The 26,167-nt window shown below is 36.9% G+C and overlaps 1 protein-coding gene across 1 annotated transcript; it reads left to right on the top strand.

Annotated features, from left to right (window-relative positions):
• Positions 1-17,062: 17,062 nt before the first annotated feature.
• On the top strand, positions 17,063-18,004 carry LOC134391695 (olfactory receptor 9K2-like). Its single transcript, XM_063115672.1, has one exon. It carries the CDS (start codon positions 17,063-17,065, stop codon positions 18,002-18,004), a length of 942 nt encoding a protein of 313 aa, XP_062971742.1.
• The last annotated feature ends 8,163 nt before the right edge of the window (positions 18,005-26,167 follow it).

The following is a 26,167-nucleotide window of genomic DNA, read 5'->3' as shown; positions in this document are numbered from 1 at the left end:
CTCCAACCCTCCCAGGGGTCTGGACACTTTCTTGCCGAGTTCGTTCCACAACAATATGATTATAGTTCTTAACGTATTAAGAATATTGTAGGATGGTGGACTAGAGGCGCTGTGAGGAAAGCGGAGTTGGTTTGGTGAGGCCCCCTCGCCTCCCATCTGGCTGGGTCTGATTCAGCACACGCTTTGTAGACAAGCTGAGTGGGAGTGGAGTTAGTGCGCGTGAGCGCCCGTGTACCGCTTGCCTGGTTGCAGCTTCTGTGTACTTGGGTATGGAAGGCAGAGGCTCTGAACCGCTGGTTGGCCGAGCCCGCATCTAAAGAAAAAGCATGTCCACTTTGCCAGCTGCTGCTCTGCTCGGTTTTTCTTTTGACTGCCTGGCTCAGGACCTGCACAGGACGGGGTAGAAAGGTCTGTGATCCAGCCAGACAGTGGCCCAGGGCGCATTCCTCTGAAAGAAGAGGACCAGAAGAAGCCGGCCGCCACCACCGCTGCAGTCGCTGGCGTCACTGTTTGGTCCCAGAACAGACGCCTGTCTTCCCGCAGAGCAGTTAGTCTGACTCCCCATCCCGCCCACGCCGTGCAGCCACCAGTGCTGCCACAGCCACTGTTGCGGCCAGCCACTGCTGAAAAATAAACAAATGAATAAGAAAGAAAGAAAGGGACAATAATCAGAATAACACGTAGAACTTTCAGAAGGAAAGGAATGGAACTGTGATTACTAGAAATGAGAAAGGGGAGGGTGAGTGACGTTAGTGAGAAATTGGTTTATGGACAGAAAGAATGATTACATTTTGTAATAATGAATATTTTAACTACCCTCATTTGAGTATCACATATTGCACAGAGGTATTGACATTCAACTCTGTATCCCACAAATATGTATAATCAATTGTTTTGATAAAAAGAATATTTTACACATAATAAAAATTCTATAACAATTTCAATTACTGTTTTCTTAATGTGAAATAAAACATTTTCTTGCAGAAATTATATATAAATGATAGAGAAGTAAATAAATATTACCTCATGAAACAATACTTTATCTTATCTCCTCCAAGTTTATTTACGAGCATTTATAAAATGTTGATAACTAGTATCACAGAGTGCACTGATTTTATCTTATCTGATTTTTAAGGAGCTACCTAAACTTGAACATCTTAACATAATTACTCAAACAACTTCAATTTTTGTTGTTGCTGACTAGAACGAAATTTTATGTAACAATTTTTAGTACACTTTTCTTTATCTGGCTTTTGTCATTCAGCTATATTTTATTAAAACATTTAATTTCAGTTGTTTTGGTTCTAATTTATTATTGACAGTGGCTGCATAATATTCCATGTAGATTTTCCCTTATTTTCTTAAACTGTTCTTCTATTATTGAGCATTTATTTTGCTTATTTTTGCTACTGAAAAGTGCTGCAGTAGACATCCTTTTGTGCATATCCTTGAGTACTGCCAGATTATTTTTCTGTTAGACACATTTATTAAAGGCAAGATAGAGCCAAAATTTCTGCACTACAGTTTTAATAGTAGATGTTTCTTAATTGTTTTCCATAAAAATTGTTATACATCATCTTGCCATAAGTGATGCATAAATTTCCTTGTCTTACATCTCCACCAACAGTGGATCTTAATTTTGTCGGGATGACAGATGAAGAGGGCATTTCCTAAAGCGCTGTTGCACTGGGGTAATTTAACTTCTTTTTGTTGAAATTATTTTTTGTTCTGATATTTGAATGTGTAACTTGAAACAGTGCATAGATATATTTCTTTGTTAATTTAATCTGAAGATATTTACCACTTAATTGGAATATTTAGCCAATTTACATCTTATTTATTATGAAACTAATTTTTGGACTTATTTCTTCATTTAGACTGATTTCTGTTGCTGCATTCCTTTTTTCTTTTTCTATTGTCTATTATTGAATTGATTATTTTTGAAAGATTATTTGTAGTATTTACCTTAAAATTTTCAACAGGCTTATTTAACTTATCAAGCTCTAATTAAATATTTAACATTTTTCTAAAGAATACAAAGCCCTTAGAACTGGTTAATACCTGATCTTTTACTCAGTTGTTTTAGTTTATTTTTGACCTACCTTATTTTTGAAATTTACATAACATGATTGTTCATTTAAGTTTATCAATCTATTTAACCCCTTCTTTATTCATCTTCTTTTTCTATTATGTACATGCTTTTTAAAACTACATTCCTTCCTCCTGAAACACACCTTTAAAATTTCTGCCACATAGCATTTCGAAATATTTTAAATGCTCTTTTTCTTTATACCTTCTGTGTTTCTAGTCTTTTTAAAGACTAAATTGTGCAGGTAGACTTATTTCTAGATATTCTTGAAAAAGTTAGATTTTTATTTTAAAAGTATATTTTAAAATCTAGAATTAACTTTGTCCACATTATAGAGTAGGGGTTTAATTTTATTTTCATCCAGATAGCTAAAAGCACCAGCACAATTTGTAAACTAATTTATATTCTCCTAGGGGATATGTACGTAAGCATATATAATAAATGCACATATATAATATAGAAGTTACATAATTATACAATATATATGTATGTGTTCACAAGGAGAGTATACAAACACACACACATTTTCTTAAAAACTTCCTTATTTTGGGAAATAAAAAAAGAAAACCCTTTCCAGCATCCAGTAAGAGAAAAAAAAAAGTGCTTCAATAGGAAAAATAATTAGATTGCTATTTTATGTCTTATTTATAACATTGGGATATCTATAAATAACAGAAAATGAATGTAACAGAAGAATCCTTCACTTGTTGAAAATATTCACCTTACAGAGTTAAAGATATTTGTAGATAAGCAAGATGTTAGAAGGTAAGTATTCAATTAGGACTCTAAATGAGTAACTAATTAATTAGAACAAAGAAAAAGGTGTCAATCGTGATTGATAAACCTTTCCATATGTAGTCAAAACTAAATATATACAGAGAGATTGCTGAGATGTGTTGTATATGTGTTAAATGAAACTTCTGTTGATTCTAGAGAAACAATCTAGCAGAAAAGCTTGTCAATCTGAAAATAAACTTAGCAAATCGTCTTAACAAACCTAGAATTAAGAGTTTTGTGGGAAGGGTAAATAGGTAAAAAAATGTCCAGAAGTAAAAAACTAAACCTATTCTAAAATTGTTATGCCACTTTGTTTTGGAGGAGGAGTGGGATGATAGAGAATCTTGGTAGAGAGAATTAATTGGTATATATTTTCATACAATAAAAGGGAAAAATATGTTTAGTTTTGCACTGTGGTTCTCCAAGTGTGAGTTGGGAATTCCTGGGGGTCCCTGAGATTCTTTGAGGAGAATTGAAAAGTCAAAACTATTTTCATTTTAATAACAAAATGTTCAATATCTCCAAGCATCAGTGAAATGAAAATCAAAACTACAATGAGATATCACCCCATACCAGTCAGAATGGCTACTGTAAAAAAAAAAATCAAAAGATAACAAGTGTTGGTGAGGATGTGGAGAAAAGGGAACCCTTACACACTGCTACTGGGAATGTAAATTAGCACAACAATTATGGAAAACAATATGGAGGTTCCTCAAAAAATTAATAATAGAACTAACATATGATCCAGCAATCCCACCACTGGTATATATTCAAAGGAAATGAAATCAGCATGCCAGTTCCAACTCTTAGGTATTACTATTAGAGCTGCAATAAACATGGGAGTACAGGTTTCCTTTCAACATGATAATTTCCATTCCTTTGTGTACATACCCAGCAGTGGAATTGCTGGATCATAAGACAGTTTTATCTGTAGTTGTTTGAAGAACCTCTATACCGTTTTGCATAATGGCTACACGAGTTTACGGTCCCACCAACAGTGTGGGAGGGGTCCCCTTTCTCCTCATCCTCGCCAGCGTTTGTTATTCTCTGTCTTTTTGATAACAGCCAGTCTAACTGGGGTGAGATGATATCTCAAAGTGGTTTTGAGTTGCATTCCCTGGTGCTTAGTAATGTTGAGCATTTTGTCATGTGTCTGTTCACAGTTTGTATATCTTCCTTTGACAAATGCCTATTTAACTTTTTTGCCCATTGTTTTAATCGTTTTTTTTTTTGGTTGTTGTTTTTTACTGTTAAGTTGAGGTCCTTGTAATATTTGTGATGTTGATGCTTTGTCACATAAATTGTCTGCAAATATTTTCTCCCACTCTATAGGTTTTCTATTTGCTCTGTTAATTGTTTCTTTTGCTGTACAGAAGCTTTTTAGTTTGGTATAATCCCATCTGTTTATTTTTCCTTTTGTTGCCTGTGGCAGCTTAGTTATTGGATCTTCCCTAATATTGACATGAAAACAGACAGAACAACTAGAGAAAGCAAAACCAAATCTCGTGGGTTGACAATATTACAACAAATTAAATTTAGATAACAAAATATGACTTCAAATCTCCAACTATAAGCAGATGAGAACAAACCACTAGCAGCCTCAAAACCTGGATATTATTGGCCTTTATGTGGGAGAAAGCAATGAAAGAAATGAGATTTCTTATAGACATGAGAACAGATAAACTCAACGTAGCCAGCAAATATTCACTGGGAAGTATGGCAGACCAATGTGAGAATAACAGCTGAAAGTGGAAGAGATTTTACCTATTCCAACAATAATCGTGTGCAAGGGAAACATGGTGTATTAGTCCGTTTTGTGTTGCTATAATAGAAATACCTGAGACTGGGTAATTTATAAAGAACAGGTTTATTTGGCTTATGATTCTGGGACAGCTGCATCTGGTGTGGACCTCAGGCTGCTTCTACTTGGAAAGCAGCAGGCAGCCAGTGAGTACAAGCAGATCACATGGCAAGAGGAAGCAAGAGGGAGAGAGAGGAGGTGCCAGGGTCATTTAAACAACCAGCTCTCACGGGAGCTAACAGAGGGAGATCTCACTGAGGACCCTCACCCCTCAGGGAGAGCATTAATACATTCGTGAGGGATTTGCCCCCATGAGTCAAACAGCTTCCAACACTGTCACATTGGAGATCAGATTTCCATTTGAGTTTTGGGGGGACAACACATCCAAACTGTATCACATGGTAAGGCCTGAAGGGGCTGTGGCAGTTTAGCCCATATGAACTTTCAAAACAGACCAGGTGGGCTCATTTCAGGACATAACCCTACATTGAAAAGAAAAGTCCCAATTATGCACCCTCCCTTTGTCCATTCTATTTGCTATTTGATTTTGCAGTGCTGTACAACTCAGGGAAGAATGCTCTGCCCATTCCTTGATTCATCCATATCACTTGCTTTGATGAATGAGATTTTAGCTCGAAAAGTGCTATGTATTTCTGCTTTCATTTTTTACACATGTAGAGAAGAAACAAGTTGCCTTAGTCATCCTAGCTAAGTCCATCCTCAACCAGCTAACAGTAGAGACTGCAGAGCCAAGATCAGCCTAGTTGAAGACCCAGTCACACAAGGTTAATGACACTGAAGCTTTGTCGTTGCTCTCTACACATTATTTTTGCAATGGGTAGTTGATAAGTACGCTAAAATTTTTTATTTAAGCATTACATCTTGTATTTTATGTTCCAAATTTTTGGTAACTGAAATTCAGTACAGTCATGAACCACATAACAATGTTTTGGTTACCGATGGATTACATATATGACGGTGGTCCCATAAGATCATAATGGAGCTAAAAAATTTCTATCATCTAGTGATGTTGTAGCACAATGCATTATCTTTTCTATGTTTAGCTATGTCTAGATACACAAATATTTATGCCATTGTGTCATAACTGCCTACAGTATTCAGTACAGTAACATATGTATAAGTTTACAGCCTAGGAGTAGTAGGGTGTACCATCTAGTGTAGGTGTGTAGCAGGCTACACCATCAAGGTTTGCATAGATACGCTCTGTGATGTTCATGCAATGATGAAATTGCCTAACAACACATTTCTCAGAACATATCCCTGTCATTTTAATGCATGACTGTATATAGTATACTAAGAATGAATACATATTTATTTCCTTCAAGCTCATTACTTATTTCATTACTTCTTGTATTTCAGTAAGATAGGCACATTCTGTTATCTGGACCCTCAAACTTGTGGTCTAGCTAGAACAACAGTATTTAGTCTATTAGAGATATCAGGGCCTTGAGATAATAATTGTCACTTATATTCAAATAGATTTGCCTATTAGCTATATCTTGCTTATTACTTTTAATTATGTATATGCTAGTAACGTGGCATGTAATATATGTTATGGTATAATATGCAAAATAGAAACCAACCAGTAGAGGCTAAAATAGGGACAATGAACCTAGAGAACATAACCTTTCATGTAAGAGAAGCAATGGACAAATTTATTGTGAATGTAGAAGGTGTAAATTAAACTGAGAAATGGAAATTATGTAAAATACATGATCTCAACCTAAAGCAAGTTTTTATACAAGAAGTTATTTCCAAAAAGATCCAAAGATGGTTCAAGGTGAGCAATAAGGGTAGATATTACCCTTTCTTATGTCTCTTTCTGTGTGGCCCTCATGGGATAAACCTGGGCCAACTATTCATTATTATTACAAACAATTGACTTATTTTTAGCCTCTCCCAGAGGGATCCCTTTTCACTCAATCCAAGCGGAGCCGAAATTACCTGAAATGGTTGCAGTGGAGCTAACTAAGGGCACCACTGATGCCTTCTGCTGTATTCACGGAGATCATCTGGGACTAACGTTATTCACTGATGGTTTTATCTTTGCACTACTTAAATTTCAAATTATGCTTTCACTGTTCTTATATTAAGGCCTATAAAATATGCCACAGTGCAAGAGAGCATGCTCATGTAGTGCGATTCTACAAGGTCAGTTGCATTTTCTTTTCAGTTTCAATAAAGAAACTGAAAGGGCTGGAAGAGGCCTTAATAGATCTCCTCTTCCATCTTCTCTTCTCTAGAAAGAGGTGCATAAATACAGGGGATTTTCAGGCAAAAACACTAATAACAAATAAAACACTAATAAGGAAATTAAAAAAATCATTCTTAATGGAAGAATGGGATATTATTAACCTATGAGCAGAGCCTAAAACAGAATAAAATTATGTATTTCAAAACAAGATTTTGTATCTTGTGCTAAACTTTTTTTTGCCTAACTTTGACATTGTCTTTAATTTCTTTTATATAGTTTTATAAGCTTTTTTTCTGCCTTTTTAGAATTAAATATAGTAACTTTTGTATCCTTGCATCTACCAGTAGAAAATTGTTCAAGAGAAGTAAAGAAAGAAGAAATATTCAGGTAAGAGATAAGATAAAGTTGTTTATTAAAGTCAAAATAATTAGTCATCCATGAGTGCTTTATTGAATAAAAATTATTTTATAATTGGTAAAATTTGCTTCTTACAAATTGTAAAACCCCCCACCAGTATGCACCATAAAAAATAATATCACTTTTCTTGAAGGGCAGATCACAACATGCTGATTATTTTATAATAAACTGAAGGTAGACAAAAGAGAAAATCCAATGCATTTGTATTCTGAAAAGAAACTGATTTTTAATACTTGCATATTCCTTTATTTTGGCTGGCATACAGAAGGTGGCCCACAAGTGTTCAGTGACTAGATGAATGATTGAGTGAATACATATTATTCTTGAAAAAATATTGATCTCAATAATTATTTCCTGATCACTGGATACTGGCAGGTATAGTTTTGGCCAATGTGCTGAAATTTGATTAATACAACTGAGAGCTAGAAATAAAACAAAAAAATATTGCTGCTAAAATACTGCCAAATATCCAGTTGTATGGTGTGAATTTGGTAGCTTTGACAAGGCCTTCGTACTCTCTCTAATTTCTAATCTTTTTTCCTGTTCTATTCCCTACCTGTATCTGATGGTGGATGTCTGAAATCCCTCTGTTAAATGTTCCTTCCATTAGACCCAGTTTCACAATAATATTTAAGTGCAATCATCCTTATAGAAGTTAACATGGGCACCTAGTACTTTTCTTCACAACAAATTTAATTAAGATTATTTAATTGGATTTCAATACGGAATGGCAGTAGTAGGAGGGTAGAGAAGGGGTCTAAGAATAATATTACTGAGCTGTTATCAGATTTTTCCTCTTGTGAAGTAAGTTGCTAACTTTTTTAGAAAAGTCGATATTGGGCAGAGAGGGGAAAGATCAGGTGATGAGAAGATGATGACAGCAGTAGGAGCTGAGATATTTGCATAGAGAATAAGGAAGTCAGAATGGTCATATGCATGAGGAAGCATGAGAGGCAGGTCAAATACGGTGACTCTGCCATTCACCCTAAGCCCCAAATGAATACTTTTTAGGTCATTTGCTGCTTTTGATAAGATTGATAATCTCTCCTCTCTGGTGGTGGGGTATTTAAGTAAGAATTGAGTTTAAATTCTGAATAAAATAAAGTAATGACTGTGCTATTTTATTGGAGAAGACAGTAAGTCTCCAAAGTTACAGGACAAACAAATCAGACTATTTAACTACATGATAGATTCAGAGTAATCATTATGACAATTTTTTTTTTTTTTTTTTTTTTTTGTCTTTTTCGTGACCGGCACTCAGCCAGTGAGTGCACCGGCCATTCCTATATAGGATCCGAACCCGCGGCGGGAGCGTCGCCGCGCTCCCAGCGCCGCACTCTCCCAAGTGCGCCACAGGCTCGGCCCATTATGACAATTTTAATACTCGTACATGTATTAATTTCTCTCTAAAAGCAGATGTCATAAAATTAGCTTTCAAAACTAATACACGTCCTTCCTCTTGCTGTCTCTTAAGGGAGGACTGCTGCTGGTGGCCGATCGTGGGGGCTGACCACCACTTTGCCCTTGGCAGGAGAGGCTGCCTCATTTACAGGCAACAGCTTTGAAGTATGGAGCAGGAAAAGAACTGTTTCTTAGCTGCAAAAGCGAGTCTCTAAACAGGGAACATGGTGCCGGGGCTGCTGTTGATGCAGCCAGGATCCCAGAGGCCGGGGCCGCGCTGAAGGCGGCCAGATGCCCTATTCAGGATTCGAGGTTTCAGGCCGGCATAAAAGAAGATTCCTGGGAGTGCCCGAGCAGTGCTGTGGGACCGAGAGAGCAGCCTGAGGCAGCGGTGGCCGAGGACAGGGACGGCGACAAAGAAGAGGCAGAGAGGGAGCCGCCCGACCCTGCACAGCCCTGTGAGTGACCCCTGGCCCGGCCCTGCTTGGGGGGGCAGACGCCCACCCGGCTTCCGCCTGTTCCACCGGGCCACTCACCGCCCCCGGGGGATGCCTCCATTTTCTCAGGTGGTGGCAGCTCTGGCCCGGCTTGGCCAAGCCTGTCCTCTTCACCCAGCTCGGCTCCTCACTGAGCCTTCCCACTTGCTTGCCCCGGCATGGGGCTTCCCGGGGCCTGCGGGCCGGCCTCCCCTCCCACTCCCTCCATGGTTCTCTGGCAGGGCTGGTGGCGTGGGGCGTCCCTGGCCAGCGTCAGGAGGGCAAGGAAGTATGGGCTGTGCCGACTGTCACTCCACTGCACCCTGGGCTCTGGCCCCCGGTAAACTTCCTGTTACTGGGAGGCAGATACCATCTCTGCAACCACCAGTTCGGAAAAACGCCTAACCGATTTCTGGTTAGGAATAGTGTGGTTGGAGAGTTACCAAGTCTGCTTGAACCTGCCGGAGAGCTGACTGCGTGCGGGCACCAGACTCGGTCCGCGCCGGGGGGATTCAAAGGTGAACCAGGTGATGTGGGCTCCTCCCCTGAGGAGCGCATGCTCTGGTGTGGGAGATAGACAAATACACAAATAACCGTGATACCAGGAGGAAGGTGATAAGTCCCAAGAAAGATCTACACAGTGCTACAAAGGCACCCAGAGTGACCGGTTGTCTGTGCCTAGCAGAAACCTGGTAGACTTCCTAGGCGAGGCAGTGCCGAGCAGGGTCTTGAAGGCCCAGCTGATAGATGAGGGTTGCAGAAGACACGTCCCAGCCCAGCCCAGTGTGCACAGAGCAGGGAGACGTCTGGCTAGGGAGGCGGAGACTCAACAGAAACCACACACCCTGTGGGGTCGCCACTGCACGATCCAACAGCCCGGGCCAGAGTGCACGGAACAGGAAGAAGTCCTGCACGGGAAGTGGAAGCTCAGCAGAGACCACACACCCTGCGGTACCGCCCCATGATCCAGCAGCCCAGCAGAGTCCAAGCTGACCAGAGAGGTGGCTCCCCAGAGAGGCCAAAGACCCGAGGCAACCATACACACAAGGCACTAGAGGCCAACTGAGCAGTCACGGAGGGAGCCATACCAAATTGGCAACCACAGCAACATCTTAGTCAATAGTCTCAAACCAGTGCACTGTGAAACCCCCCGCCACAATGAATAACATCAAAAAAAAGATACCAGAAATACAAAAAATCAAGAAAGTACACCACCAAAAGTTAATAAATCTCAAACTCTAGATCCTATAGAACAAGAAGCCCTTGAAATGACGGACAAGGAATTTCAAGTGATAATTCTAAGGAAACTGAATGAGATACAAGAAAACTCAGCTAGACATCATGATGACATGAGGAAAAGTATACAGGACCTGAAAGAGGAAATGCACAGGGAAATCAATGTCCTGAAAAAAAATGTAGCAGAACTTGCTGAACTGAAGAAGTTATTCAGCGAAATAAAAAACACAACGGAGAGTTTAACCAGCAGGCTTGTCGAAGTTGAAGAGAGAACCTCTGAACTTGAAGATGGGCTGTTTGAAATAACACAAGCAGACAAAAAGAAAGAAAAAAGAATCAAAGACATTGAAGAAAATATGAGAGAGATATCAGACAACTTTAAGTGCTCAAATATCCGAGTCATGGGTATTCCAGAAGGGGAGGAAAACAGAGATTGCATTGAAAACATATTCAACAAAATAGTGGCAGAAAACTTCCCAGGTATAGGAAAAATCACAGATCTTCAGATCCAGGAAGCTCAACGATCTCCAAACGTATTCAACCCATAATGCCTTCTCCAAGACATGTTATAGTCAAATTGACAAAACTCAGAAACAAAGAGAGAATCTTAAAAGCTGCAAGAGAGAAGCATCAAATCACCTAGAAGGGAGCCCCAATCAGGCTAACATCAGACTTTTCATCACAAACCCTAAAAGCTAGAAAGGAATGGGATGATATATTCAAAATAATAAAGACAAAGATTGCTAGTGAAGAATACTCTACCCTGCAAGGCTATCCTTCTGAAATGAAGGGCAAATAGTATATTTCTCAGACAAACAAAAACTGCGGGAGTTCACTACCACACAACAACCCCTTACAAGAAATCCTCAAGGGAGTACTGGGTTTGGTTCCTGAAAAATAGCTACCACTGCCATAAAAACCCAGGAAAACTCAAAACCCACTAGTATAATAAAAATGGCATTCATGAAGAGAAAACAAACAAACAAAAACGCTATCTGCAACCTAAGGAACCAACAAACACAGAAACCAAACAGTAAATCAGAAAGCAAGGAACAAAAGACACCTAAGACAACCAAACAACCAATAAAATGCTAGGAATAAATCAACACCTTTCAATAACAACTCTTAATGTAAAAGGCTTAAATTCCCCAATTAAAAGACACAGACTGACTGACTGGATCAAAAAGGAGGACCCAACTATATGCTGCCTACAAGAGATCCACCTCACCCATAAAGATTCACACAGACTAAGAGTGAAAGGATGGAAAAAGATTTACCATGCAAACAGAAAAGAAAAACGAGCTGGAGTAGCTATTCTTATATCTGACAAAATAGACTTTAAACTAAAAACCATAAAAAGAGACAATGAGGGACACTACTTAATGATAAAAGGACTGATCCATCAAGAAGACATAACAATCATAAATATGTATGCACCCAATGTTGGAGCAGCCAGATTTATAAAACAAACTCTATTAGACCTAAAGAAGGAAATAGACACTAATACCATAATAGCAGGGGACCTGAACACCCCACTGTCAATATTAGACAGATCATCTAGGCAAAGAATCAGTAGAGAAACACAAGATCTAAACAAGACTCTAGACCAATTGGACATGGCAGATATCTACAGAACATTCCACCCAACAACCTCAGAATATTCATTCTTCTCATCAGCACATGGATCATTCTCCAGGATAGATCACATATTAGGTCACAAATCAAGTCTCAATAAATTCAAAAAAATTGGAATTATCCCATGTATCTTCTCACACCACAATGGATTAAAACTAGAAATTAATAACAAATGAAACTCTGGTAACTATACAAACACATGGAAATTAAACAGCATTCTACTTAATGACACATGGGTCCAAGAAGAAATCAAGCAGGAAATCAAAAACTTTATTGAAACTAATGAAAACAATGATACATCATACCAAAACCTGTGGGATACTGCAAAAGCAGTATTGAGGGGGAAATTTATTGCATTAAACGCTCACTTCAGAAGAATGGAAAGATGGCAAGTGAACAACCTAACACTTCACCTTAAAGAACTAGAAAAATAAGAACAATCCAAACCTAAAGTTAGCAGACGGAAAGAAATCATTAAGATCAGAGCAGAACTGAATGAAATTGAAAACCAAAAAACAATACAAAAGATCAACGAATCAAAAAGTTGGTATTTTGAAAAGATAAATAAAATTGACAAACCATTAGCATGGCTAACAAAAAAAAGAAGAGAGAAGACTCAAATAAAAAAAATTAGAAATGAAGAAGGTGATATTACAAATGATTCATCTGAAATACAAGGAATCATTCGAGACTACTATAAACAACTATACGCCAAAAAATTTGAAAAACTGGAGGAAATGGATAAATTTCTGGACACACACAAGCTCTCAAAACTGAACCATGAAGACGTAGAAAATTTGAACAGACCAATAACAATAAAGGAGATTGAAGCTGTTATCAGAAGGCTCCCAACAAAGAAAAGCCCAGGACCAGATGGATTCACAGCAGAATTTTACCAAACATTCAAAGAGGAATTCACACAGATTCTTTACAAACTATTCCAAAAGATTGAAACAGACTCAAATCTCCCAAATTCTATGAAGCAAACATCATCCTGATACCAAAACCAGGTAAAGATATAACCAAAAAAGAAAACTACAGGCCGATATCCTGGTTGAATATAGATGCAAAAATCCTCACTAAAATACTAGCAAACAGAATACAGCAACACATACGTAAAACTATTCACCACGATCAAGTGGGATTCATCCCAGGGATGCAAGGTTGGTTCGACATATGCAAATCAATAAATGTGATACACCATATTAATAAACTCAAACACAAGGACCATATGATCATCTCTATAGATGCTGAAAAAGCATTTGATAAAGTTCAGCACTCATTCATGACAAAGACCCTCTATAAGTTAGGTATAGAGGGAAAGTATCTCAACATAATTAAAGCCATATATGACAAACCCACTGCCAATATCATCCTGAATGGGGAAAAGCTGAAAGCTTTTCCTTTAAGAACAGGCACTAGACAAGGATGCCCACTCTCACCACTCCTATTCAACATAGTGTTGGAAGTACTAGCCAGAGCAATCAGAGAAGAGAAGGAAATAAAGGGCATCCAGATTGGAAAAGATGAAGTCAAACTGTCCCTGTTTGCAGATGACATGATCCTATATATCGAACAGCCTAAAACCTCTACAAAAAAACTGTTGGAATTGATAAATGATTTCAGCACAGTAGCAGGATACAAAGTCAACACACAAAAATCAGTAGCATTTCTTTTCTCCAATAGTGAACATGCAGAACGAGAAATCAAGAAAGCCTGCCCATTTACAATAGCCACCAAAAAAATAAAATACTTAGGAATTGAGTTAACCAAGGAGGTGAAAAATCTCTATAATGAGAACTACAAACCACTGCTGAGAGAAATTAGAGAGGATACAAGAAGATGGAAAGATATCCCATGCTCTTGGATTGGAAGAATCAACATAGTGAAAATGTCCATACTACCCAAAGTGATATACAAATTCAATGCAATCCCCATCAAAATTCCAAAGACATTTTTCTCAGAAATGGAAAAAACTATCCAGACATTTATATGGAATAATAAAAGACCACGGATAGCCAAAGCAATGCTGAGCAAAAAAATAAAGCTGGAGGCATAACACTACCTGACTTTAAGCTATACTACAAAGCTATAATAACCAAAACAGTATGGTACTGGCATAAAAACAGACACACTGATCAATGGAATAGAATAGAGAATCCAGAAATCCACCCACACACTTACTGCCATCTGATCTTTGACAAAGGCACCAAGCCTATTCACTGGGGAAGGGACTGCCTCTTCAGCAAATGGTGCTGGGATAACTGGATATCCATATGCAGGAGAATGAAACTAGACCCATACCTCTCACCGTATACTAAAATCAACTCAAAATGGATTAAGGATTTAAATATACACCCTGAAACAATAAAATTTCTTAAAGAAAACATAGGAGAAACACTTCAGGAAATAGGACTGGGCACAGACTTCATGAATACGACCCCAAAAGCACGGGCAACCAAAGGAAAAATAAACAAATGGGATTATATGAAACTATAAAGCTTCTGCACAGCAAAAGAAACAATTAACAGAGTTAAAAGACAACCAACAGAGTGGGAGGAAATATTTGCAAAATATACATGTGACAAAGGATTAATATCCAGAATATATAAGGAACTCAAACAATTTTACAAGAAAAAATACCAAGCAACCCAATTAAAAAATGGGCAAAAGAGCTATGTAGGCATTTCTCTAAGGAAGATATACAAATTGCCAACAGACATATGAAAAAATGCTCAACATCACTCAGCATCCGGGAAATGCAAATCAAAACCACACTGAGATACCATCTAACCCCAGTTAGGATGGCTAAAATCCAAAAGACTCTGAACGATAAATGCTGGCGAGGTTGCGGAGAAAAAGGAACTCTCATACATTGTTGGTGGGACTGCAAAATGGTGCAGCCTCTATGGAAAATGGTATGGTGGTTCTTCAAACAATTGCAGATAGATCTACCATACGACCCAGCTATCCCACTGCTGGGAATATACTCAGAGGAATGGAAATCATCAAGTCGAAGGTATATCTGTTCCCCAATGTTCATCACAGCACTCTTTACAATAGCCAAGAGTTGGAACCAGCCCAAATGTCCATCATCGGATGAGTGGATACGGAAAATGTGGTACATCTGCACAGTGGAATACTACTCAGCTATAAAAACGAATGAAATACTGCCATTTGCAACAACATGGATGGACCTTGAGAGAATTATATTAAGTGAAACGAGTCAGGCACAGAAAGAGAAATACCGCATGTTCTTACTTATTGGTGGGAGCTAAAAATTAATATATAAATTTACACACACACACACAAAAACCGGGGTGGGGGGGAAGAAGATATAACAACCACAATTACTTGAAGTTGATATGACAAGCAAACAGAGGGGACATTGGTGGGGGGGGAGGGGGAAGGGCGGAGGGAGGGAGGTTTTGGTGATAGGCAACAATAATCAGCCACAATGTATATCAACAAAATAAAATTTTAAAAAAAAGAAAAGAAAATAAAAAATAAATAAAATAAAATTAAAAAAACAAAAAAAAACCTGATACACTTTTTTTCCCAACCAAAATGTTTTGTCAATTCATTGTTTATTATTTTTTTTAATCTTCTGAATCTGTTGCTGTTTTGAAGTTTCCTTTTTTCCAGGTGCACAAGTGTTTAAGATTAAATTGGCTTCCTGACAGATCTGTACAGAGATTTGTCAGATTCATGGACTTCTCCTAGTAGCATATCTGAACTTTCTCCATTTTAAAAAGCTGATGATGCATCCTATTTTTAAGATATTTAATTCAGGATACCCAACTAAATCCCTTGGTATTTTAGAGACCAAGGGAAAACTTCCTCTTCACCTGTGAAGGTTCAACAATAAAAATCACTGACAAATTTAGATCAATATGAAGAAAAGGCATAACAAATTTTATTATTTAACATGCATGGGAAAATCATAAGAGAGTAAAGTCCCAATTTTCCATTGAGGTACAGAGCTTATATATTCATCTTTATAGAGAAAGGGGAGATGAGGGTGTATGAATAAATGATTCTTGGGGTGGGGGTGCAATGGATCTGGAGAACATATAACAGCCTGGGATAAAGTCTATTTGGCCTGCAGAGCAGACAACGGCTGGTAAATGATTCTTTTCAAAGTACTTAATAGGACTGAAATAGAAGACAATGATCTGTGACAAAAGTCAGTCCATGTATGTTTACATACTCTTCTTCCTTCCTGTGATATGAGTTAAGTTAATGAAAACTCAGGTAAAGGACCAGGGATAATTGTCTCCTTCTTTGGCAGGTCTGGACTTCAGGCAGATAAGGAAACATCTTCACCCTGTGCTTTGGAGAGTGACAGAGAATTGAGAGATAGTGAGGGTGGGGGGAAGGTCAGAAAGACCTTGAGGCTGTTTCCTTATTCCAGTATGTCAAAACACCATATTTTGGGGTAAAAGCTTTCTGCATCACAACAGTAACCTATTTCAAACTATCAGAAACTGTTACTACTTTAGTGACCTCTGTTAATGTCTAACGTCCACACAAGGAGTTTTAAATCACTCTTTAATTTGATCCTTCTATTATACAATAAAAACATTACTGAGGATAAAATGAATTTGAAATTACCAACTAAAGATGAGAATAAATATTTATACATCTCTCAAACCCTTTAGTTCTATTAAATTTGCCATGTAAATCAAGTGAGGAGCTAAGTAGGTATAAAGAAACAATGCTTGAGTGAAAGGTGCATATGTTATAATGGAAAGGGTGCTGGATTTAGAGAAGCATATTAGGAACAATGAGTTTGGTAACTTACTATTTGTGCAATGATGGGCAATTACAATATACCTCATATTCAGTTCCTATAAAAGTGTGCAGCATTTCACCAGAATTGGATGACAAAAAGGAGATGACAACAAAAATTTTAATGTCTTCTAGAACAGAAAAGCGATATTTTTATGATACCAGGATATAGACAGAAAGTTCAATTTTTAACCTTGGCTTGTACCTCTTAGCAGGTTCCTGCCATGAGTGACAAGGGAGCAGGCAACCACTCAGATGTAACTGACTTCATTCTTGTAGGCTTCAGGGTCCGTCCAGAGTTCCACATTCTCCTCTTCCTCCTCTTCCTGCTGGTTTATGGCATGGTCCTTTTGGGGAACATTAGTATGATGGCAATCATTGTGACTGACTCCCAGCTGAACACACCAATGTATTTTTTTCTAAGCAATCTCTCCTTCATTGACCTCTTCTACTCCACTGTTATTGCTCCTAAAGCCATGGTCAACTTCCTGTCTGAGAAAAAGACCATCTCCTTTGCAGGTTGTGCTGCCGAGTTATTCCTTTTTGCCCTCTTCATTGTAACAGAGGGGTTTGTCCTGGCAGCCATGGCCTATGATCGCTTCAGTGCCATCTGCAATCCTCTTCTTTACAGTGTCCACATGTCAAGACGCCTCTGCACTCAGCTGGTTGCTGGTTCCTATTTCTGTGGCTGGGTCAGTTCCATCCTCCAAGTCAATGTAACATTCTCAGTGTCTCTCTGTGCATCCCGAGTCATTGATCACTTCTACTGTGATTCTTATCAAATTGAGAAGATTTCCTGTTCTGATCTCTTTGTCAATAAAATGGTATCTCTGAGTTTGGCTGCCCTCATTATTTTGCCCCCAATAGTTGTCATTGTAGTATCTTACATGTATATTGGGACCACAGTCTTGAAGATCCCCTCCAGTGAAGGGAGAAAGAAAGCCTTCTCCACTTGCAGCTCCCACCTGGGGGTTGTAAGTTTGCTTTATGGGACTGTCATCTTTGTGTATCTCACACCTTCAAGTAATCCTGAACTTCACAAGGTGGCTTCAGTATTTTACATATTGGTCACACCCATGTTAAACCCTCTGATCTACTCTCTAAGAAACAAGGATGTCAAACAAGCTTTGAGAAAAATCTTATGGAACAAAAAGGCTTTATTTTAATTCTATTTTCTTGTGAGTTCCTCATTAATGGGTCCACTGATTCTTTCATTTTGATTTGCTTTTCATATGGGGTCAAACTTGAGTCACTTAAGGATCCTTTAAATTGACTATTCCACAAATGAATTTTCTTCACTGAAGGAGTAGCACTAATCCATCATTCACTCTTCGGTAAGAGCAGTGTAATACCTGAATATCTTGAGCATGGGCATCAGTAAAATTTGCAGCCATTGCATAAACAGAAATATACTCCTTGCTCTTTCTTGGTATTACTTTATGACAGTGTGAGAAAGTAGGATTTAATTTTAACTTTTTTCCTCTGCACCTATTGAGCTAGTGGGCAGAAAAATTGCTTTGGTAGGATGTTAAACTCAGAATGCATAATCCTATGTAACTAGCGGCTGGGTTGTAATATTTAGTTTTATAAAATCTATCCACAGTGACTTGATTCTGGGTTTATAATCCTTCAATAAAAGTTATGGTATAAGTTTTCTTTTTCTGTGCCATTATGAGTTTGACAGAACAACTCAATGAATCATTGCTGTTCAATTGTACTCAATTGGTATTTATTTTCAGAATTGATGGTTATTGATTTGTTATAATGTCAAAGAGATAGAGAATGATATTCTGCGTCCAATCTTCTAAAAACTAAATACTCAAATCCACAAAGAAAGTCTTTAGTGCTGATGCCCTATTTTGAGGGGGCAAAATTTCTCTAGATATTTCAAACAACTTTCACTAGTTAGTACTTGATCATTTTGTTTTCTTTGATTGTTGCTATTTATATGCTTACAGTTTTTACTGCTGTACATTTGATATTTAAATTTTATGTGATCTTTCTGTCTTCCTGACATTTGTTGTATTTGATATTACACTTTAATGAGGGCATTTGCATATTTCAGGTAGTATTTTGTTATCAAATTGTTATGATTTTCCCAATTCAGGCACAGACTTTTAAATGTGAATTGTAGGTATTTCAAATCTCCCAATATGATAAGACCAACAGAAAAGATTGCTGAAGAAAAGTATCAAGGTTTTGCCCCATTATATCTCTTTCATTTGTATATGATGGGATAAAATTGCAATGTTGATAGGAAGATGAAGAAGTGAGGGGATAATGTAAAAGATGTACTGTTTTATGTATGTTTGCCTACTTCTATAATATCAAGGTATCAATATAGTCAATCAAGGTTTTGAAAGATACCAGCAATTATGAGAGTATGATTCTTTTCAGAGGTTTAAAAAAGGAGGATCAGAATGGGAGGGAGGGGAATAGTAGAGCAGTAGTATTATGGTATTTAACATACTTAGTAAAAATAAGCTTCTCTTTTAATTCTTATGTATTCCAAATGGAAAAATTCCTTAACCAAAGACTACTTCAATATTTTTCCTACAAAAGTGTTTGTGTGTGTGTGTGTGTGTGTGTGTGTGTCTGTGGTATTCTGAATGTGGTTCTAGATTTCAAAAATGAATCTTATTCATTCTTTATTAATATTTCCAATCAATCAATCAATATTTAACAATTTTCTGCACTTCAGCTACAAACATTGCTTTTTCATTTGCCTTATTGAGTGCATTCCAAGTAGGTTTACTTGTTGGTAAAATATTGAAAAATCACTTTGGCTAGTTAAGCAAGGGGAATATATTGGAAGGGTTTGTGGAAACATTAAATGAAGAGAAAAGCCGGAGAAAAAGCCTTGCAATTGGGTAAGAACCAAGGCATTCCTAGGAATGATAAAGCAAGAACTGTTGTAGAGTCCGCAAGCAGAATCCAATCTCACCTACTGCTACATCTGCAACATGTGAACTTCAAGCATCTTCAAACCTTTTTTTCCATTTCTATAAATTTAAATTCTGATAGGAAGTACAATGTAGACCAAGTTTTGGGTACCTCTTGCCTGCCCCTATGCTAGTGGAGGGTTAGACCTCTGACTATAACCTTATCTAATTAGAACAAATTGAATCTTCAGAGCATAATGGCATCCCTATTAAAATGACTAAAATTCAGAAACCAGACAATATCAAATACTGGTGGGGATGTAGAGCAACAGGAACTCTCATTCATTGCCATTGCGGATGGAAAATCACACAGCTGATGGTCAGGCAGATCCTTATAAAGTTAAACATATATTAACTGTACAAACCAGCATTTGTGTTCCTGGGTATTTACCAAACTAATTAAAAAATTTATGTTTACATAAGAACTGCACATGAATGCTTATAGCAGCTTTACTCATAACCACCCCAAACTGGAAGCAATGAAGGTAAATTTTGATAGGTGAATGGACAGACAAAATGTGGTATATTCATACAATGGAATGCAATTTAGAAATAAAAGGAACAAATTTTTAATTCACGCAACAATATGGATAAATTTTAAATGCATTTACTAAGTGAACATATGATTACATCTACATGATATTCTGGAAAAGGCAAAACTATAGGGAAGAAAAATAGATAAGTAGTTTCTAGAGATCTGGAGAGAGAGTAGTGTTTGACTATAGAGGCCCAGGGAATTTTCAGGGTGGTGGAAATAATCTATAAGGTTCTGTACCTGTGCATTTTTCAAATCCCATAGAACTTCATAGCACAAAAAGTGAATCTTATGTATTCAATTAAAAAAATTAGCTAGGAGATCAGGGGATTCTGGGATGAAATGCAGGGTCTGAAAGAAGAATCACACTGTATTACAAATGTATGACATAGTCTCACTGGAGAGAAAGGTGGAAAAGGAGCTGGTATAAGTAGTTTTGGAAAACAGCTTTCTGTGTGGACTATGAAACTAAATTAAAAAAGTATAGTGCATAAACACAGTTCTCTGGTTTGTAATGTTTCTCACAGGGGTACAGGTTTACTATCATGAAACTGCAGTGCACGTATCCGGGGATTGAAGAAATAAGTGAATAGGTGGCAAACAGTGGAAACCACTAAGTTTCTAACTGTTGGAACAGAAGGTTATAGATAGGCAAAGGAGAAGGTTAGAGAGAACCATGCAGTATGAAATTAGGGTTGGAGATATCAGTATAAATTCATCTTTAGATTAATATAGATACAGATGGGTAGATGCAGAAATAATTATAGATATGTATGTATACATGGTTTAGCATATATATGTTCTAACTGTCTGTTGAGAGATTCTAGAAGCTATAACACCCAGTAGCAACAAGCCCACCAAGCACCCATCCTGGTTTTTAATAGCATTCCCTAATAAAAGGAACCAGAAATAATTAGAGAAACGGCCAATTCTGGGGCTAGGGCAAGGAGCATCCAAGTAGAATCTTAAGCATCTTCCAGTGACAAAAAGTGAGGGAGTCTTTAAAAAAATAATGGGGCATTTTAAGGGGACATAGGAAGCAATTTGAAAAAGCTCCCGATGGCTAAGGTTGGAAAAATTTGAGCGATAAGTTGAATAACACACTATCGGGTTATAACCCAAAGTATAAAATAAATATATATGAATTTGTAGTAAATAATGATTGACTAAATAAATAAATGGGGGAAGGGAGACACATTTTGTACACAGAAGAATTCCCAATAATTTGTGAAGATTTCTTCCAATCTCAAGGAAGTGGGACTTTTGCCTCCTGAGTGTAAGATGCTCTTAGTGAATTGTTTATAAAGAGCAGACTATGGGAGCTGTGGGAAAAAACTTGATAATGGAGAAACCTAGAACATACTTTAGCTGGGTGATCAAGGTTAATAGCATCAGTGATAAGTCATGATGATAAATGTGCACTTGCTGGTGTGATGTGATGAGAATAGCATGTCTGTGGTCTTCCTCCCAAAACCCATGTTTCCACTTTATGCAGGAGAAAATACATTGAACAAAACCAAACTGAGGGACATTCGATAGAGTACCTGACAAGTGCTCCTCAAAACAGTCAGGGATAAAAAACAAGAAAAGTCTGAGAAACTGTCATAGCCAAGAGGAACCTAGAGATATGCAAACTGATGCAGTGTTCTGGATGGAATTTTGAGTGGAATCCTGGAACAGAAAAAAGACATGAGAGAAAAAATACTGAAATCTAAATCAAATGTGGAGATTAGTTAGTAGTGATATGCCATTACTGCTTCCTTGATTGTGACAAATGTTCCATATTAATGTAAGATATTAATAATATGGGAAAACTGGCAAGGGATTTATAGGATCTCTCTGTACTATCTTTGCAATTTTTCTATAAATTTAAAACTATTTTAAAATGAAAAGTTTATTTAAATAAAAAATGAGCATATTTTTAGGAAGGGGAAATTAACACCAGGTAGACTAAACTGGAAAAAAAAAAATCTACTACAGTCCAACTCTTTGAAAGTTAACCACAATATTTGTTTTCAAACACGTATTTCTGTTTCTAACATCAATTAATCTAGGGACTGTCAAAACAAACAACAACACCCAGCTCTTCCTAAATAGAGAAAAAATGAAGAGGAAAGGAAAGGTAACTTTTGGCTCAATATATGATGAAAATTAGTAACTATCTCTACTTTTATTTTTGAAATTATTCACAAGGCCATGGTTTGACTTTTTCCAGCTTTGCTTGTTGGGGTGACAGCACTGGAAGTGGTCTTAGTCACTCACAGTAACTTCTTGTGTCCATCAGTGTACCATGTCTAATGTATCCAATGTAGCATTCAATATTTATCACTAGACATAATATAAAGGGAGGTATCATAGATGATATTTAGAGGTCTAATATCTTTCTTTCAATACTTTATAGCACAGACTCTATTTTTCTTGATAGTTAAAAGTAATAACCTCAGTGTATAACATAACACACTTCTTTATCTATTAGCATTTAGAATCTAAAATCTCCAGACGTGTTAATTGCTGTTTCTAATTCAACGGAAGTACATTGTGTCTCTTAGTGGAATTATTTCCCCATTGGGTACTAAAATTTCAAAACCAACAGATTTTGAAGCCCAAGAGATAGAAACTTGATATTTTTAAATGGGTATTAGGCATAAATGAGAGATACTACTTGTATCTTTACTCCTTGTTCCTCAGAACCATGTGTTCTGATTATAAGTGTAACAGCACTACGCGTTGGTCCTACAATCAGAGAGAATAATTGGATCATGATGGATATCTTACTTATCTTACAATGATTTGTCTCCTAGATGAAGATGCAATGTAATCTTCAACCATCTGTTTTGTAATTTAATAAGGCCATTTCTTTTTTCTAGGTGGTCAGGGACTTGAGAAGAAAAAGCCATCTGGAAAGGAAACTTGGTTTTTTTTCTCAGTAAATTTTTCATAGGGAACTTTCAAAGAGGTCTTAGATATGGATTAAGGAAGGGCTGACTGTGTTGTGGAAGCAGATAGGCTGTGAGTGTGAATAACTTGCTCTTAGAAATTACTTATGAATTCAGGCCATGTTAGTTTCCAGTCCCATTAAACAGAGAAAAGTTGTTTGGTTATGGATTACTTCTGGAAATGCCCAACTGTGTGGTTAACCTTATATTACCCATCTTAGGGGATAGCCCAGGGTGCAGTGTTGCCTGGCATTCAGACTCCACTAGAACTCTTCCAAAACCCAGAATTTTTTCTCAAAGTAATATTTGACTTTTGAGGGAGATAAAGTTTTGCTTCAAAGCCTGAGGTTCTTTCTATGTGAGATAATATTGAGGCATACTGTAGGCTCCCTGGAGCATCTTGATCTCTACAAAAAGTTGTAGTTCCATAGGATGTACTAGATCAGAAGAGCCAAGTAACAGAGCTTGGACCACATGGTTAGCTTATGTTGTCTACTATCCAAAATGTCACAATTGTGACAGCTTTCTCCCTTAATTTCAGGAGCTCAAGAATTTGTTATTTCATGTTGAATGTGAAGTTCAGCATGCTACAAATCCCTAGAAGGTTTATCAAGTTGGAAGACTACATTTTTCCTACATGCTTTAACTCTAACTTGGTATAAGTTTATCTTACCAAGACTTCTAGGCAACCTGATAGCTTTTTCTCTCTAACTTTTATAACCTTATTGTTATCAATAAAGTGGATTGCTGTGCTGCCCTTTGAAGGTGAGGCAGAACTAAATTTTAGTGGTGACTCTGGGAGCTGTCCTGTTCCTTATGCAGTATATTAAAAGTTTATTGCTATCCTTGTCACACAATAGCAAACTGCTTTCAGTGTATTCTACTTATAGAGAGAGAACATAAACACAAACACTCTCCATTTGAAAAGAGAAAAAATGAGAAGCACATAGCATGGCTGGTCCATAGCAATTCTGAAATCCCTCTAGTCAGACCTTATAAGGAGGAATGTAATTATTCAGTTTCTTTTCTTGGGAGAGGGTTGCCCTTCTACTGTTATTTATAGCTCCAACCTTTGAGTTATCTTCTTTTTTCATCTTAGTCCTTGGCTATTTCTGATAAAATGGCCCTTATATGCATTTGAGTAGCTTTCCAAGCCTGGTTGCTGCCTGTAGGAATTTGGGAGGCCAGAGGTTTTTTACAACTCAAACTGGCTACTACTTGACCCTTTTGTATGAAATTACTGATCTTCATAGGCTGGGAAACAATGTTGTTTTGCTATCAGTTGTTGAGGTGTCACTTCCAATTATTAACTAAGAAGTAATAATGTGGAAAAGAAGTAAAAACTGTGGAAAGTGATTAGATATTTTTAGTGTCTCATTGGAGATAAAGTTAACTTAGATCAAAACACCATTCTCCACCTCACAAATGTAAGTCTGACTAATAAAACACATGCACATTTTGTGCCTTCAGAAACTTGTAGTAATTAGGAGCTAGTATCTCACAGTGCCCAAGAGTGTTTGGCTACTTCTTTTTACATTTAGGTGGTTGCTCTGCCACAGCAAATTATGTCTATTGGGAGAAGGCTGAGAGAGGGTTTCACAATGCACTCTTGTGCTGTTACAGCAGGCTTAATCTTTAATGATACTAGTTTCTCTGAAATCAAATAAATATGTATCTGGATTGTAGGTGTTTCTTCATATAGTCTGGATATCAGTTCTTTGTTAGAAATATATATTTTCTCCTATTCTGTGGGTTGTCTTTACATTTTATTAATTGTGTCTTCTGAAGAGCAGAATATTTTAATTTTACTTAATAATGACATATTTTTTCTTTTACAGTTAGCACATTTTAAAAATTCTGAGACATTTTGACAAACACGACCATACAGATATTGCCCTATATCTATTTCTAGAGGCACAACAGTATTAATTTTAGATTTAGATTTATTATCTACCTGGAATTAATTTGATGCAAGGTGTGAAATAAGGATCAAAGCTAATTTTATTCTGTATTTTTATCCAGTTATTTAATCAAAAACTGTTCAAAAGATTATCCTATCTTTTATTGAATAGTCTTGGCACATTTGTTGAAAAGCAATAGACTACAAATTTTTGAATTTATTTCTGCCGTTTTCTTTAAGCTCATTGCTCTCTTATGGTAATGCTTTAATTACTACAGTTTTATATTATAGCCTGATTATTGGAATTTTATAGTGAGATTTAAAATTAGCTAGTGTGAATCAAATGTCATTTTAAAGAAATATCTTGTTAGAATTTTGATTAAAATTGTGTTAAAGTGTAGATTAATTTTGGGAAATTTGACATCCTAACAATATTGACTTTTAAAATTCACAAACATGATATATATCTCCATTTCCTTAGGATTTTCTCTTAACAATGTTTTGTAGTTTTAAATGTGGGGAAATCTTAAATACTTTTGGTTAAATTTATATCTAAGTATTTTTTGTTTATTTTGATACTATAAATGGTATTGTTTTTATTTAATTTTATTTTATAATTATCTGTTGTTAGTATGTAGAGGTAAGTGGATATTTATACATTAGTTTTGTATTGCAATACTTTGCTAAGTATATTGTTTAGTTTTAGCTATCTTTTGGGTGGGGGTAGAGGTAAATTCCTAAGCTTTCTGTATACACAATTACATCACTAGTACATAAAGACATTTAAACATTTTCTTGACCAATCTGTATGCCTTTATCTTCTTGTTTTTCATTGTTAAATATGACGTTAGCTGCAGGATTTTTGTAGAGTGCTTACTGTCATCACGGCAGTCCTATAAATGTATGAAATACATTAACTCATTTAATCATCATAGACCTCTGGGATACAAAATTTCATTATCCCTGTTATAAAGGTGAAAAAACTGAAGTTTTAGGAAGTTAAATGTGTTACTTTG

This window comes from Cynocephalus volans, chromosome 12 (genome assembly GCF_027409185.1).
Source record: "Cynocephalus volans isolate mCynVol1 chromosome 12, mCynVol1.pri, whole genome shotgun sequence".
Taxonomy (NCBI): domain Eukaryota; kingdom Metazoa; phylum Chordata; class Mammalia; order Dermoptera; family Cynocephalidae; genus Cynocephalus; species Cynocephalus volans.
The sequence above is the reverse complement of the archived record's forward strand: the minus strand, read 5'-3'. Positions and strand labels throughout refer to the sequence as shown.